Source organism: Quercus lobata, chromosome 4 (genome assembly GCF_001633185.2).
Source record: "Quercus lobata isolate SW786 chromosome 4, ValleyOak3.0 Primary Assembly, whole genome shotgun sequence".
Lineage (NCBI taxonomy): Eukaryota > Viridiplantae > Streptophyta > Magnoliopsida > Fagales > Fagaceae > Quercus > Quercus lobata.
The window spans coordinates 39,037,663-39,055,939 of NC_044907.1; the positions used below are offsets into that span (position 1 = coordinate 39,037,663).

The 18,277-nt window shown below is 32.2% G+C and overlaps 1 protein-coding gene and 1 pseudogene across 2 annotated transcripts; both read left to right on the plus strand.

Annotated features, from left to right (window-relative positions):
• The first annotated feature begins 1,361 nt into the window (after positions 1-1,361).
• LOC115985165 lies at positions 1,362-2,732 on the plus strand (annotated as a pseudogene).
• A 3,882-nt stretch (positions 2,733-6,614) lies between these two features.
• Positions 6,615-9,848, plus strand: LOC115987022 (probable pectinesterase/pectinesterase inhibitor 12). Of its 2 annotated transcripts, XM_031110463.1 has the most exons (3): positions 6,615-7,421; positions 7,668-7,806; positions 9,126-9,848. In XM_031110463.1, exons 1-3 carry the CDS (start codon positions 6,843-6,845, stop codon positions 9,818-9,820), a joined length of 1,413 nt encoding a protein of 470 aa, XP_030966323.1. In that variant the 5' UTR covers positions 6,615-6,842; the 3' UTR covers positions 9,821-9,848. The 2 variants fall into 2 exon arrangements, with proteins under 2 accessions (XP_030966323.1, XP_030966322.1); XM_031110462.1 differs by having other exon boundaries at positions 6,617-7,806.
• Positions 9,849-18,277: the final 8,429 nt, after the last annotated feature.

The window sequence follows — 18,277 nt, forward strand, 5'->3', positions numbered from 1 at the left end:
GTACTATACCAAGTACTCTTGGATTTTTTATTCTTTTATTTTTAAGAATCTTGTTTTGATTTATTGGTTGATTATTATAGTAAGTAGTTACACAACATTTTCACATTTACTGATATAGCCTATTGGCGATACCAGTGATAGGCCTAGATAAAATAATATTACTTACAATGAAATATAAAACAACTAGAAAATTGTAAAATAAATTGTTTCCCTAATATTATTGCTAACGGGTAGACTAGTTATGTTCCTCATTTATTCAAAAAATAAATAAATTGTATTCTTAAAACCATTTTTCACTTTTACTAACATAGCCTATTGGCGATACCAGTACTAGACCTAGATTTCTTATATAAAAAAATTGTGTAATAATTGTAAAATAAATTGTATTCCCCAATATTACTGTTAATTGGTAGACAAGTTTGGGTCACAGATAAAGAAGACAGGTCTTCTCATAAAGAAGTCATATATAATTGTCATAGAAAAAATCTCACCATGTGAGATTATGCTGGGAAAGAAACTTGAAATTAATTTGGCTTGTCTTACTCTATCATTGTTTCTCAGAAGAAAAGGTCAAGTTGTGTGTATACCAAAATAGAAAACATAGTAATATTCTCACAAGAGGTAATCATTGCTCACGAGAAAAGGTCAAATTGTGCATACCAAAAAGGAAAAACCTATTCCCATTAAGAGGAAACAAAGGGGGAAACTATGGGACAAGGGTCGACCGGAAAAGAAAGCATGGTTAAATGTATACATTCTTTAAAAAATAGGTCAAATTGTGCATACCAAGAAGGAAAAATCTATTCTCACAAGAGGTAATCGTTTCTCATGAGAAAAGGTCAAATTGTGCATACCAAAAAGGAAAAAACCTATTCCCATTAAGAGTAAACAAAGGGGGAAGCTATGGGACAAGGGTTGACCGGAAAAGAAAGCATGGTTAAATGTATACATTCTGAAAAAAAAGAAAAAAAAAAAGTCATTTATCATTAAAAAAAAAAAATTGTGAAGTTTATATGAACAAAGTGTGAATTATATTATAGTGTAAATGGTTTCACAATCTGAAAGGAGGAAGAGAACAGTGTCCCTCGTAAGAACTTTGAAGAAAAACAAATTTTAAGGGGAACTTCGGGTCTTCGGTCTTCCACCCATCACTCCTGAATCCTGATCAAATAAACTTTGGAAGAAAAAAATAGACAAATAAGGTTTTTTTTTTTTTTTTTTTAATTTAAAAATGTGCTTGAAATGACATTGATATTATACACCACGTAGACACACTGTCCATAATATCACGTGTTATGCATTATTTAGTTATTCCTTTTTAATCTGCGTCAGTACACACCAATTTATCTCATCAAACTTTGATGGCTTCCTGCAATATTCTGAAACTTTGCTTGCTCCTATCTGCAATCAGCTTGTCAAGAACATGGGCTCTCAACTCTTCTTCTTATAGGAAATATTCCCAAAATTCGTCCTCCATAGACTCCATCTGCAAAACCACACCATACCCAGATGTCTGTTTTGACTCGGTGAAACTCTCCATCATAATCAATATCTCAATTGAGATCAGTCCAAACATCAACACCTTCCTCCTTTACACCCTCCAAATCGCAATATTTGAGTCTGAACAGCTTTCCAATCTGTTGTTGGATGCTGGAAACTCAGACATGTACAATATCATTGAAAATCAAACAGGAACCATACAGGACTGCGAGGAACTCCAACAAATCACCATGTCTTGTTTACAAAGATCAGTGTCCCTAATCCAGGACGACGCACCCATTAAACAACGGAAACTAGCCGATGCAATAGCTTACCTTAGCGCAGCACTCACAAATAAGAACACATGCTTGGAGGGCTTGGATTCAGCTGCGGGTCCTTTGCTGCCAACCCTACTGAGTTCCATAGATTACACATACATGTATGTAAGTAATGCTCTTTCCATTCTGTCTAGCCAAAAAAGCCATAATAAAAGGCGCCTCATGGACATGGGTGTTCCAACGTGGATTTCAAAGAAATCAAAGAGTCGGACTCGGATATTGGAGAGTGAATATGACCCGAGTAAGGTGCTGACTGTGGCTGCTGATGGAACTGGAAACTTCACCACCATCACTGATGCTGTCAACTTTGCTCCAAACAATAGCAATGATAGAACACATATCCATGTGAAACAAGCAAAACATTTTTCTGCATGGAGATGGAACTGATGCCACTAAAATTACTGGTAACATAAGTGTGGGCGATGGCTGGACCACTTTCAGGTCTGCGACTCTTGGTATGTTTACCAAATTAACTAAATTATATTGCATACAGTTATCACAGCACAATCTCGTGATAGCCCAGATGAGGACACTGGAATCTCAATCCAGAATTGTTCAATTGTTGCTGAAGAGGATTTGCAACCTAATTCTATCAGAGTGAAAAGTTACCTAGGAAGGCCACGGGGGGAGTACTCTCGGACAGTTTACCTAGAATCCTACATTGCCAACTTTATTGACCTAACTGGGTGGAAGCAGGGGTCCAATAATGATGATGAAGTATCAAAAACTTTGTATTATGGGGAGTATGACAATGATGGGCCTGGCTCGTCAACAGATGGTAGAGTTTCTTGGCCAGGGCATCAAATAATGGATACTAAAAATGCATATAATTTCACTGTGTCAGAGTTCATTAATAATGGTGATGAATGGTTGGATCTCACTTCATTTCCTTACCATGATGGGTTTAAACTTTAATCTAGTATAAAGAAGCTTTAAATAAATGGAATTATCTTTTTTCTTATCTTTTTATTTTTTCTCTATTTTGTTTCGATCTTATGGCCAAAATAATTTTACTTCCTTAAAGTTATCTAATTAGATCGTGTTTTAGGTCATTCTAATACATATAATGGTGATTTATCTATCAAAAGTCTTGTGACTCAAAGGCAATTGATTAAACCATGCTACTAGTAAGTTGGTTGGTAATCTTAGAAGCCCTTTTCCTTATAATAAGTTCAATTTCCCTTATCTAATTGCTGATGTTTATAGGGATGATTGTTCTTCTTTTGTTTCGTAGTTTTCTTTTTCTTAAATGAAGTTTCAGTTTATCTACACACAAAAAGAAAGAAAGAAAGGTTATTTCAAGTAAATAATAATAATAATAATGATATTCACTTTTGAACACTAAAATTGTCTTTTGGAAGATAATCGTCTTTTTTTAAAAAAGAAAAAAAAATAGCATTAACGCTAAACAATTTTTAAAACAGTAGTTTGCCAAATTTATTATTAAAAATGCTATCGTTTGTTTATTTATTTATTTATTTTTATTATTACCACCCCCCTCTTATTATTTGTTTTTTCTCATATAACTTTCTCTTTTATCAGTTTTTTGTTAGGATGTATAGACATTTTATTTGGGGTGTTGTATTCATGTCGTTTTTGTGTCATAAGGATGTCCAATATGTTATATTATATTATATTTTTTCAAGAATTGCTCGTGTTGCCATTTTATGCCCATACCCATACCTATACATGTATCCCTGTTCATGCATCCCAGGTCGTTGTCTTGATTAATTATTCAATTATTATAGGAATACAACATTTTTTACTGACATAATTTGTTATTATTCTTGCATAATAATAAAAGTAAAGACTATAATAAATTTATATAAAATAATATTGCTTCAAGTAGGGTATGAGTTTCAATTATCTCAACTAATAAAATTTCTTGTCAATAAGTTAAAATTCTATCGTATTGATGATGCATACACAATTTTTGAAAGGAAAAGAAATACTTAGAGCAAAATAAGCAAAAAGAATTATGGCTTGATACATAGTAAGAAACAAAAAATAAACTATGGATTTGTTTGGATTTGACTGAAAAAAGCTTGACCTATAAGAACTAATTGAGATCCAACTTAGATTAAAATCCTCTCATATGTTTATTGGAAATAATTACAGCTATTTAAATACAAGCAAAGCAGTGTCTAATCCAAAACAAACTAATTGAACCCACTGCCTAACGTTTACATCCATGCATGACTCCACAAAATACTCAGACTCCCTAATACACTTTAGGTTACAATTAAATAGCAAATACAAATAACATCTTGCTAAAAGTTTAGAACACGGCTTAACTCTATTGCTCCAATGCATTAGAGCCGTTACAACATGTATTTTGATGGATCCACAATCCCAAATTCAAGAACTTATTTTTTCTCAAAAAAAAAAAAAAAAAATCAAACATATTCGTATCATGTATAAATAAAAAATAAAAAATAAATTCTTAATTCGCAGAGTATTTTTTTTTTCTTTTCTTTTGTTAAATCGCAGAGTGGTTAGTTGTTCGTCAAAATTATCATGTAAATGATCAGTAGTACGGGGTGCTCATAACTCATAAGTCAGTTGGGTCAGATAAAAAGAAGACGGGTCTTCTTAAAAAGGCTGTTAAATACACGTCATAAAAGAATCTAAACATGTGAGAGTTTGGCAGATGTTGGGACATAAACTTTATTTGCAAATTGGCTTGTCTGTCACGTTTTTTCACAATTTCAAGTTTTGTGTACAAAAAGGAAAAATCCTATTCCGGCCCGTAAAGAGGAAACGACATAGAAAAAATATATATATTTGCCAAAAGTTGTAGAAAAATTGTGTACTTAGATTTTCTAAAAATAAATAAACACTATAGGAGGAGGAATAATAAGGATGCCTTCATTCTCTCTTCTCTCTCTCTCTCTCTCTCTCTCTTTTTAATTAATTTATAATTTGATAGTTGGAGTGGGATTAATTGAATTATAACGCTCTTGGTAAACAGTATTTAAAGTATTTGATTATTTAAAAAATTTGAGTCATAGGAGCCATAATTGTGACAAAAAACCTACCTTTTTTGTAACATGTAGTGGCTAGACTCTCATTAATTATCAAGATAGTTTATTTTTAAATATAAACTTATGACCAAAATGGCAAGTGACTTCATAATTGTTAGGATAAATTTAGATAAAACACTCCATTACTTAGGTTTCAAAAAATTTAAAATTCTACTTCAAAAAAAAATTCTGTTATTAAAGTTTCAAATAATTTAAATGTAAATGTAAATGTAAATTTAATATTTATAATTATATTTATTTTAATTATATATCATACTTTGTGCTTAATATAGTGAAACTTACACACTGTACACCTTGTTTGCACCAAATGGCTTAGTATATACGTATGAATTGCATGATGTAAATTAAATGTGTTTTTTACATGTGATGTTTAGGACTAATGCCCTAAAACGTAATTGTATGGTATTATCGTTTTAATAATAAAAAATTTATTTTTGAGATTATTTTTGCATGAATATTTTGCACATTATGTACTGTAGTCCATGTAGAGGCAGAACCATGCAGGTAAAACTAATGCTGAGTTGCCCCACAACACAAGGTTTGGTCCCTCCCCCTCCCCACTTGTCTTTGACCCATAGTTTTTTTACTTGTTTTTACCTTTTGTCCCTTAAGTCTTTTCCCAATTTCCCTTCCAACCCGTAGCTACCCATACTTTTACTAGTTTCTTTAGTTGAGCTTTTCTTAAAATATATTTTATGGCTTTTACTTCCTAGTCATTCAAAAACCTTTTATTATTCAATATTCTCACACTTCAATTTTTCTTCTTTAAAACTAGTTTTATGAGGAAGAGTACTCTTCCTTATTAAAGCGTATCCTAATAATAATAAAAATTATCTTCCTTGATAAAGAGCTTTATAATATGAAGTTATGTGAATTTAAATTAATCTTTTGGTTATGATTTTCTTATTAAGTTAAATTTCTATATATTTGATAGGTACAAACTTCTAATTAATTTCAAGCCACTTAAATACTACAATTTATATGTGTATATAATATTATGTTTTTTAAAATTTTAAATAGCTTCATATTAGTAGATGGTTAAATAAATGAAATAAAATGGTAATTGCATGAAATTGAGAGAATTCTAATTCAGTAATTCCCAATTCCAATACTATGACATAGGAAAAGATGCTTGTTTGTTTGTTTGTTTGTTTTTAGTTTTTCATTTAATAAATCTCAATAAATTTATAGGGGGGAAAGGAACAGTTGATCAGTTGACTCGTTTAGACATAGACATATAAACACGAAGAATCCCACTTGCATTTTGTCTCCAAAAGAAGAATACTCCATACGATGTCCTGAAAAATATCTTTTAAAGGGTCTCCAAATGGAGCAGAAATAGACAAAAATATATAAATAAACAAAAATATATAAATATAACACTTCTGTGCATTGTCCAAGTTCCAAGTATTCAACGTGACAGGCCTGATTGATCTTTCCAAACCTACATCCCGTGAAAGAAAAAACAAAACATGGATTCCATTGTCATTATTATTATTTTTTTTAATGAACAAAAAAAAAAAAAAAAAAAGCTAGGGTGACTAATGCGGCAATTTTATCTGAAACGCTACTATAGTAGCACTTTACCTATTAAGTTCAGGGCTTAGTTAGAATGTAGGAGAACCACAATAAGTCATAACCTTCTAACTCCACAAGAGATACTAATAAACCTTGAACTGTCTCAAATAAATCTATTTTTAAATTCGAACCTGAACTTCACACTTAATGCATTTTGTGCATTACTCAATACCACTGTACCACACCCCTCCATGGTCATTGTCATTAATATTACCCCTTGCCATCAAAGTCTGTGTAATCCAATTCATTACTCAATGACAAAATGAAAAAAAAAAAAAAATGCAAAGTTACTTTCCCAATGGCATAATTTAAGTTTAAATTTAAGGGGGTATCAACAATTAGAGGCCTTTAAACACTGTCGGTTTTCACTTCAGTTTGTCTCAGCAAACTGCATTGATGGCTAATGGCTTCCCTCATTATTCTGAAACTTTTTTTGCTCCTCTCTGCAATTAGCTTGTCAAGAACATGGGCTCTCAACTCTTCTTCTTCTTCTTCCTCTTCTTCTTCTTCTTCCATAACTTCTCTGCAATATTCCCAATCTTTGTCCTCCATAAAATCTATCTGCAAAACCACACCATACCCAGATGTCTGTTTTGACTCATTGAAGCTCTCCATCGGTATCTCAATTAATATCAATCCAAACATCATCACCTACCTCCTTCAAACACTCCAAACCGCAATATCCAAGTCTGAAAACCTTTCCAATCTGTTCTTGGATGCTGGACGCCACTCAAATATCATCGAAAAACAAAGAGGAACCATCCAGGACTGCAAAGAAGTCCATCAAATCACCTTATCTGCTTTACAAAGATCAGTGTCCCGAATCCATGATGCACCCAATAATAAACAGAAACTAGCCGATGCAAGAACTTACCTTAGCGCAGCACTCACAAACAAGAACACATGCTTGGAAGGCCTGGAATCAGCTTCGGGTCCTTTGAAGCCAACTCTACTGAATTCCATACATGACACTTACAAGCACGTAAGTAATTCTCTTTCAATTATGTCTAGCCAAAATGGTCATACTAATAGGCGCCTCATGGATATGGGTGTTCCAACATGGATTTCAAAAAAATTAGACAGTCGGACTCGGATATTGGAGAGTGAATATGACCATGTCCTAACTGTGGCTACTGATGGAACTGGAAATTTCACTACTATCACTGATGCTATCAATTTTGCTCCAAACAATAGCTATAATGAGAGAACATTTATCTATGTTAAACAGGGGGTTTATGAGGAAAATGTGGAAATCCCAGATTACAAGCCCAATATTGTTCTGCTCGGGGATGGAGCTGATGTTACTCTCATTACTGGTGACAGAAGTATGGGCGATGGCTGGACCACTTTCAGATCTGCAACTCTTGGTATGTTTAGCTAATTCTTAGTCAAAAAAATAAACAAATAAATTAAAAATTAAAAAAAATAAAACCAGCTAATTAATTCAATTGCTTGCATGCGTGCGTGCCTCTGTTTTACTTTCATATATCTAATATTTTGCGTCCTTTCCTCACGCCTTTGAATGTTAATTTAGTCTTTTTAATTTGGGGGATTTTTAATCTTGTAAGTTCTAAGGCATAATACATAAACCAGAATAGATAGTCATGAAGTAGCCCCTTATTATTAATTGTTTTTTGGCACTATATATGATTTAATTTGTTGGGGGTAGATTGAAATAATTAAGTAATGTTAAAGATATTATAAATTTTATGTATTACAAAGTAGAGATGTTAGTGATCATAAAAAAAAAAGTAATATTTTAATAATTTTACAAATGTTATTATTAACCTTTAAAAGTTAATGTGACAATGAAATTTTTTTTTTGAGTAAATAGTAATACTTATTAGAACACATACGAAAATAGTAATATTAGTGTTTTAAACCGAATTTATAATACATTACATAACTAGAGTACGACTATAAAAGGACCTAACTTTTAAACTTCTGTAGTTATAGACTGGGATTATAAACAATGGATACTAATATTAGTGTTTTAAACCAGGTTTATAATACATTACATAACCAGAGTACAACTACAAAATGACCTAACTTTTGTAGTTGTAGAATAAGGTTATAAACAGCGGACACTAGACACATACAACCAATGTGAGATAAACATCCATTTTTTTTTTAGTAAATAGTAATACTTATTATAACACACATGAAAATAGTAATATTAGTATTATAAACCGAGTTTATAATACATTACATAACTAGAGTACAACTACAAAAGGATCTAACTTTTGTATTTGTAGTCTAGGGTTATAAACAGCAGACACTAAACACACACAACTAATGTGGGATAAATATCCCTATTTTTTTTAAGTAAATAGTAATATTTATTATAACACACATGAAAATAGTAATATTAATGTTTTAAACCGAGCTTATAATACATTACATAACCAAATTACAACTACAAAAAGACCTAATTTTTGATTGATATGTTTCACAAACATAATAAATGAATGTCTTATTTGTATTTTGTGATTGGTGACTCATTAATTTATAAATGTAATATAACAAAATTTGTAGTATTCTTAACATCACTTAAAAAATACTTTAGAAATTTCTTTTTATATGTTTTGAAGTGGTTCACTCATATTCCCAATTTGTAAGCTTTTGTACCAAAAAGTCTAAAATTAGTACTAACTTTAGAAAATTTCTAATATAAATTGAACGTCAGGGGTATCTGGCGATGGCTTTCTAGCACGAGACATATCTGTTGAGAATAAGGCTGGAGCAAAGAAGCATCAAGCGGTTGCCTTGAGAATAAATGCGGACTTGGTTGCATTGTACAAGTGCTCCATTAGTGGTTTCCAAGATACACTGTATGTTCATTCCTTTCGACAATTCTACCGAGAGTGTGACATATTAGGGACTATAGATTTTATATTTGGGAATGCTGCAGTGGTATTTCAAGGATGTAACATTGTGTCCAGGATGCCAATGCCTGGCCAATTCACGGTTATCACAGCACAGTCTCGTGACACACTGGATGAAAACACTGGAATCTCCTTTCAGAATTGTTCAATTTTGGCTACAAATGATTTATACTCTAATTCTACTAGTGTAAAAAGCTACCTAGGAAGGCCATGGAAAGTGTACTATCAAACAGTCTACTTAGAGTCGTACATTGACAACTTCATTGACCCAGCTGGGTGGACACAATGGGCTAGTGATGATGATCGAGGAATAGATACTTTGTATTATGGAGAATATGATAATTATGGGCCTGGCTCATCAACAGATGATAGAGTTACATGGCCAGGGTATCACGTGATGGATATTTCTGATGCATATAATTTTACAGTGTCAGAGTTCATTACTGGTGATGAATGGTTGGATTCCACTTCATTTCCTTACGATGATGGGGTTTAAGTTTGATCTAGTATAAGGAGGCTTTTAACTAAATGGATTTGTTTCCTTTTTTTTTTTTCTCTAGTTTTGTGCCGATGGAATGGCCAAAATAATTTTACATCCTCAAAGATAGCTAATTCATGTAGTAGGTAATTCAAATGCATGTAATAGTAATTTATCTATAAAGAGTAAGGTAACTTAGAGGCATTATATAGTTCTCTCATGAATCTTTTTCCAAGGTAATACTCCCTACCCCAAGCCTTAATTCTCTCCATTTTCTTATCCAATTTATTTAATATGACGGTTGGGATTATAGATCAAGATCCTCGAAAGTTCTTAGGAAACCTCTATCACATAGAGCTCTTTAGGGGCAGATTGCTTGGAGAGAAAAGTGGGGTGATTTTTTTTGTTGGGGGGGGGGGGGGGGGGGGGGGGGAATTGTTTTCTCCCTGGGCCAAATTTTGGGAGGTTTTGTTTCTCCCTAAATTGGGGAGAAATTTGGCTTAGAAGAAAAATTATCCATGTGCCCTTCTCCCCCCACCCCTTCACGTTGCTTTACCTTTTTTTTTCCTAAACTTAAACGTTCTGTTTTTATTTACGTTGCTTTTTTTCCTTATAACGTAGGAAAATTGATTAAACCTTAACCAAATTAATCCTCATCTAGTTTAATTTTAATATTGATTTTTTTAAAATTAAATAAACTAATTAAGCAGATGATTAAACTAAGAAAAATATATAATATAAAGCAGTAAAGAGATTAAACAATTTAGAGAAAGGAATTAAAGTTTTGGAATCCGCCTTGTTAATTCATATCAGTATATATTCATGATCATTAATTTTTCCCAACCACGACATGATAATCTAGAAATCAATCTTGCTATCATGGATAATATTATCATTAATATTATGTTTAAAAATCTAAAGCATGCTCTTCTTCGTTTCTAGGGTATAAAATCAAATTATCAATTGTATCTATTGACAAACAAATCACAAGTGACATCCAATTCTAAAAATCAAATCATTAATTGTATTCATTGACAAACAAATCACAAGAGATATCAAATTCTAAAAATCGAATCATCAATTGTATCCATTGACAAACAAATCACAAGAGATATCCAATTTCAAAATCAAGAAATAATAAATCAATCATTCAATTAATTAAGATAAATCCAAAATCATGAGAAAAACATGATTGAACTCATATTAAGAATCATACCTTAGTCAATTGAGATGAAATAAGAACAAATTAAATCATTAAAGAACAACTGTGGTGGAAAAAATCAAATCACATAAATATTACTGATAATCTTTAACAAAGTTTCACTCTCAACTTTAATTATAAATTTAGTTACTCATAGTAATTGATATAAAACACAAAAATAAAATATAAAGCATTAAACTAAACAAATAAAATTAAGAAAGAAATAATCACAATACTATCATAAAGAAAAGCTATAGAGAAGCCACATTTGATTGCCTCAACATGCTACAAGTTTAGCCCAAGCCTCCCTCTTTATTTTTCTGTTTGTTCTCTATTTATATACCTACACACTGTCTGTCATTACGCATAATCCTAATACAAGTGGAACTATTACTTGTCTATTTGGGATCCACTTATTTTGCTGAAACTGAAAACTTTTTACTGAAAGTAATGTAAATAAAAAGTTAGCTAAAATAGTACAGTGGGACCCATGAATAGTACCAAAAAGAGCAGTGGGACCCATAAATAGTACCAAAAATAAGCTAAATAGTAAAATAAACTCCTAATACAAGTGGAACTAGTACTTGTCTATTTGGGATTCGCTTATTTTGCTGAAACTGAAAACTTTTTGCTGAAAGTAATGTAAATAAAAATTTAGCTAAAATAGTACAGTATAACTCATGAATAGTACCAAAGAGTGCAGTAAGACCCATAAATAGTACCAAAAAAAGCTAAATAGTAAAATAAGCTGGTTTTTTAATTTGAAGCCAAATGCAGAATTAATGCTTGTAGGTCACACGTCGACTTGAGGAGTTTTACAAGGACAACACTGAATGGCCCAAAATCTCTTTGCTCTCTAACGTGTAATTCCATCAAGTAAGAAAAAAAAAAAAAAAACAAAGCCCACTTAACAACTATGCATAAAGACCACAAGCCCACTTGTAGACTCCATAGAATTAAACTTGTATTTTTTTTCCTTCTTTACTTTTCTTTCTTTGCACTTCTTCTTTTTTTTTTTTTTTTTTTTTTTTTTTTTGGTGTACGAAAATGGGGGCGTTTATGGTTAAATTAAACCCACGGGCAGGGCACCAGGTGGTAGTGGCCTGGGTACGCTTGCCACACCGTGTGAGGGGGCCAACCCTCACCAAGGATGCCCACCAACGGAAACCTGCGGGCAGCGGGACTCAAACCTAGGTGTGGTGTACGAAGTGAACGAGCCTTATTTCTTTGCACTTCACATGTCTCAAGGCCTATTCTTCTTGTTCTTTATTCTTTTCTTTTTCCTTTTACTTCAACCCTTCCAGGTTTCTTTCAAGTTGGCTTAGCAATTGACATAACCTTACTTTTGCATGTAAAACCATTATTACTTATAATACAAAGATAATAAATAATCAGTCACGAAATAGCATAAAAATAAGGCTAAGTGTCCATTTAGAAATTGTTTATTTAGCTGAAACTGATTTTTTTTTTTTTTTTACTAAAAGTATTGTAAATAAAAGTAAAAGTTAGTGTGCATATAGGTTAGGATTAAAAATGAAAATTATTTCACTATTCAACTTATTTTTGCTACTATTCATGGGTCTCACTGCATTTTTTGGCACTATTCATGCGTCCTACTGTATTATTTCAACTAACTTTTACCTTTATCTAAAATACTTTCAGTAATAATTTTTCAATTTCAGCAAAATAAGCAGTACCCAAATAGACCCTTAGCTGAATAGTACAGTGAGACCCATGAATAGTACCAAAAAGTGCAGTGAGATCCATGAATGGTAGCAAAAATAAGTTGAAATTGCAAATAAAGTGAAATTTTCAGTTTGTCCCAAATAGACACTAAATATGTAGATATGAGAGGGCTTTATTTTATGTATTTCGTGCACATCACTATTCCCCACATTTTGACCCCCAACCAAACACACGTGAGGGGAAAACTTAAATATTTTCCATCCTCTTACTTTTTCATCCCCATCATTTTTCTATCCTCCTCCCTCACCCCCACCCCCGCCCCCCACTTTCTCATTCCCCTAAACAAACGAACCCTTAATCTTAACAAATTTTTTTAATAATGCTAGGATGTTTAATGTTGGCTAATTCTGTAGACATTCTATTTTGGGGTTGTACACACCAATTTGTGGCGTTATGGTTTTGAAACCCGAACTATTTAATGAATCGTAAAAGGGAAAGGTTTGAGGTTTTTAAAGTTGGACTAGGGTCAAACTGAGGTTGAACCGTGATGATGTCATAATTAATTTAATAATTATTTAAATTATAAATAAATAAAAATTGAAAATTTAACTAAAATAATCCAAAACAAATATAGATAGTATTTTTTATAACATAACTTTCATAATACAAATAAGAATTATTAAATTCTAAAAAAACATAAATAGCTATTGAGTTTCTAAATTATTTTTAAGTCATGACAAAGCACACTTTAGTACCCAATAAATTTTATTTTATGAAACCCAATAAAATAGTTAAGAGACAAATTAGTTTATTTGCTCATGGCCAAGCCCATTTGACTGCCGATCATTTTTTTCCCCAAGCCCATTTGAATAGTCACTGTTTACCATTTATTATGAATTAAAAATAAAAAATAAAAATAAAATCAAAAGCTAGATTTGAAGATTTCCATACATTTAAAAATTGTTAAAGTTAAATAAATAACAAAACCCAAGAAGGAAGTGCTTGACAGCAAGCAAGTATTTTATGTTAGTAGTTAACAGCAAAGCAAATATAAGTAGTTGATACTAAAGCACGACAAAATTTATATGAAAAGTTGTTACTAGTTCTAATTTAAACCCACCATTGAAATTAATTTTTTACTCACCAATGTTAGCTAATATCAATTTGTTACTTAAAATTTATTGTGAAATATTGTGGTAACATTTAATTGTGATTTTTTATTCTTTTTCATTTCTTTCCTTGCATCCGTACATTTCTTTTCCTTTTCTTTTCTTTTTTTCTCTTATTTTTTCTCCTCCACACACGTATCCCCATCCCCACTCCTTTCATATTGTTTTTATTTTTCTAGAACTCTTCCTCCACACAGTGTGTCCTCTTTGCTTTTATTTTTCTTTCTTCATCTCTAGCTCTCTCTTTCTCATTCTCTTTCTCTCATACTCTCACCCTATCACACACACATTACCAGCGGAGAACAAAGCTAGAATTTAAAGCTATGATGTTGGAGATGGCAGTGGCAGAATTTAAAGCTTGCTTCACCCAAGAGAAGAGTTTCTGAAGAGAGGGAGTTGTGTGATGTACTCTGAAGAGAGAAGAAGAAGAAACATAAAGACATGTTGTGTTTCTCTGGAGATGGCAGTGGCAAAGTTTTTGAAGACATGATGTACTCCCAGTAGTTGTGTTTCTTTTTTTTTTTTTTTTTTTTTAAAGGTTCAGATTCAAAGGGAAGTAGGGAACCGTGAGAAGCGGTTTGATCACAGTTCTCAGAACTGTGTGGTTGGACCGCAGTTTGAACGGTTCCCTGCTTTTTTGACATAGAACGATTCTTTAGATTAAAAGAACCGTGATTGTGAGAGGTTCACGGTTAACCCGGTTGGACTGTACGGTCCAACCCAGGTTTAAAAACCATGACATACACCACTCTGGGATAGAACCCTAAAATCAACCCATTGCCATATTAGTGATGTTTTATGGTCAACCAACTTGATCAACTGACTAACCAAGACATGTTACACTCTAAGGCCTCAAAAACTCTATAAATACCCCCATCCATCATCATCCAATGGATCCCCATTCCCCACTTTTTCCCCATATCGAATCTATGCCAAAATACTTCTAAACCTTGATTTTGAGTTTTAAGAGTATGAGGATTGGTTTTATGAGGGTTAGATTGAGTATTCTAATAATCATTTGTTGGAAATTTAATCCATCACTCACTATTTTCAATCACACTCTTGAGCCATAACCACTCTTTATCCATCCCGTTAGACTTTGCTAGGGTTCGTAGCCAAATTACTAAACCCATTTTTTGAGTTGTTGATCTAAACGCACATCATGAAAGTAATCAATTTCAACTGAGGGACCGATTATCTACTTCACAATAAAGTGCTAAGGGGGTGAGGTATGAATCTTCTTAATAATCCATATTCTCCTCCTTGATTCCTAGTTGTTTTTACATTCGCATTCCCCTATTTTTCCTCCTTTAATATAATATTTGGTGATTGATAACATGCTAACTGTTTAATGCTTTCTCTCAATTTCTTTTGATTTTTAATTAATCTGAAAATCTACCTGTAGTGACACATGCCTAAAATAATAGGTATACCCATCTCTTTAGGTGGGTGTAAACACCGCCTTGGGCAAAGACAAGTTCCTTGTTCAGTATGCTTTTTGGAAAATTGGTTGAAGCCTAACGGTGTATGTTACTTAGTGGGTGGCATATGTCGTTTCATGATTGGTGTATGCACTTTATGAGTGGCATACGCTGCTTTGTAAAATGTTGTACAACTTTCTTTCCTTCAATTGTTGTTTTACTTTAGAGATTAAATTCAATAAGGATGTGGTGTAAGACCCAAGTTTTACCCCTCTAATTCCAACATGCCACATTATCATATTACATAGTAAAGAATAGGTACAATCACACTCAATCAATTTTAATACCTATTTGAAAATCTAACTTAACCTTGAGTTTATTGAGATGTTATCATGTGTGGTAGGATGTATTGAGTTTTAAGTAAAAAGTTGACATGACAATCTCTTATTGGATAGTGTAAAACATAGGTTTTACACTCCATTCTTACCAAATTCAAACTTTTATACTTTATACACCATTCCTTCTTTAATTCATTCCGATAAATATAGCCCAAAAATATAAAAATATTGAAACCTTTCTTCTTCTTCTACTTTTTTTTTTTTTTGGGTGAAAAAATCTTTCTTAGTTAATGCAACTTTAATTCTCTTTCTTTTTAGGGATAGTTTCCTTACGTAAATAGAGGGTGTTTGCCAAGGGTCAAAGGTCATAATGCTTAATAAGGGAAAGGCATAACATTAAATGAAAAGATTTCCTAATAAAAGATTGACTTAAATTAAAATTTGAATGAAAATTAAAAAGGAAATAACATTGTCAATAAAACTTCAAGATCAAATATTTTCCTTAAATGCAATCAATTAAGTCTTAAAGATTGATTTAAACTTCAAATTCTCTCCATGATTAATAAATCAGTTAAAACTTAAATAAGGAACCAAAGAATAAATGCCTCAAAGGTTATAAATTAAGTTTGATGACTTGAATTTCAATGGAAACATCACAAAGGACAAGTTAATTTAAACTTTAAGAATTCAATATTCAAATTTCAATAAAATCTTAATCCAATTTGAATTTAAAGTTGAAAGTTAATTAAAGGAAGAATCATTCGTTGCTCAAAACCATACTTTCTTTAAAGGAATTTGGAATTCGAATTCAATTAGGATTAATGACAAAAGATGTGTAAAGCATGAAGACCATCTATAAAGAATCAAGAGCACATTGAATTAAAGTGTTAAATTTAACTTGGGTAGACTGAAGACATTTCAGATTCAATGAAGATAGATATTCAACGTGGGTTCCAGTTAGCTCAATTGGTAAAGTCTCTGATGGTTGTATAAGAGATCTGAGGTTCAATCCCCGCCTACACCAAAACTGATTGGTGTCTTGGTCTGATAATAAAGAGCTATTATCAGGACCGGACACCATAGGTTGAAACTTTCTCTCAAAAAAAAAAAAAAGGTAGATATTCAACCAATAGTCCCCAATGCATAAGGCTTAATCACACGATCGACAACCCACATGCTTAATTGCGAACATGCTTACAAGATTACCTGGTTATATATTTGAAAACTTACATAATCACATGCTTGGATGTTTATATGTTTAATTGACCTTAACATGCTTGGTTTCCTTTCACATGACCCATATTTCACTTTCCAAATTAATTTGATTCACGTGTCCCGTAGACAAAAACTAGGATTTAGATGCATGTGCGTGTTCACGTAGGCCCCATTAGGTAGACCCCTCTTGATCATAATCAATTATAACTATTGAAGGTCAATTATACACTTACTTCGAACTTAGTCTAGCGTATAAACCTTCCTAGAGTCATTACATGTTTCTTGGACCTATAACCAAGAGGTGATTCCTTTCTTGTCTCTACTTTATAGATACATGCATACTACAAGGCTCGTGCTAATAGTGAGTCCAAACCACATCAAAGGAGATTGAGTACCGCATAACTCACCCTTGCCAGATGGAATTGACATGGCAACATGCAAGAGGAGGTACGGCCCATGGTGCTCACAAATTCCATATATGATAAATTTATTTTTAAATTGTTGAACATTGTTCCATTGTGATGGCATTGATGTAGTGAAGGTTGAAGTTGAAGACTATTGTTGACTGAGATGATTTAAAGCTTTCAATTGAGTAAAAATGTCTGATCAGTCAAGCAAAATTTGATTTTGAGCATAAAAAACTATTGAAGATCAGTTATAGTTGGACAGTCTAGGGTGTGTAACCTTTTCCTATCATCATACATTAACTTCAAACTTAGTCTAGTGTGTAAACCTTCCTAGAGTCATTACATGCAGTGGCGGAGCCAGGATTTGACTCGAGGGGGGGGGGGGGCAAAATTTATATACACTATGCATGCATATTGAAACACACACATATTACATATATGTTGGATAGTTGTAAAGGATTTTTTTTTTTTTTTTTTTTTTGCATAAATAAGCCATCTTCTTATATATATATATATATATATATAGTAAAAATTCCATTTATAAATGAAAATATTTTTAGTAACTAAGTATGAACACCAAATACAACTAACGTAAGTTTGTGTTATTATATAATTATCTCAAAATTTTGGTTTATTATACAAAATTTTATGAAGTAGGATAATTATTATGTTAGGTTTTAAAGACTTAGGTATTTGTGTATTTAGAACTCTAATGTGTATTGTTGGCAAACCATGATTAAAACAATGTGTTTAGAAGTGTTTTAGCCTTGCTCAAAGTTGTGTATTTTATGTAAAGTTGGAGCTAATGCAGAAAAGATTATGCATTACGACCTGACTCAATCGATCGAATCTTGGGCAGAATGTTTTTTTTTCTGCAGATTTCCAACTCAGCCCTAGTTGTTTAAAACGTTTTAGGGTTTTCTAATTTGTCCTAAGTATAAAAGGCAAACCCTAGCCACGTTTTAGTGTTGCTCATATTGCGGTTTGTGTAAATCTCTTGTGAGATCTAGAGGAGCTTTCCTTTACACAAACTTAGGG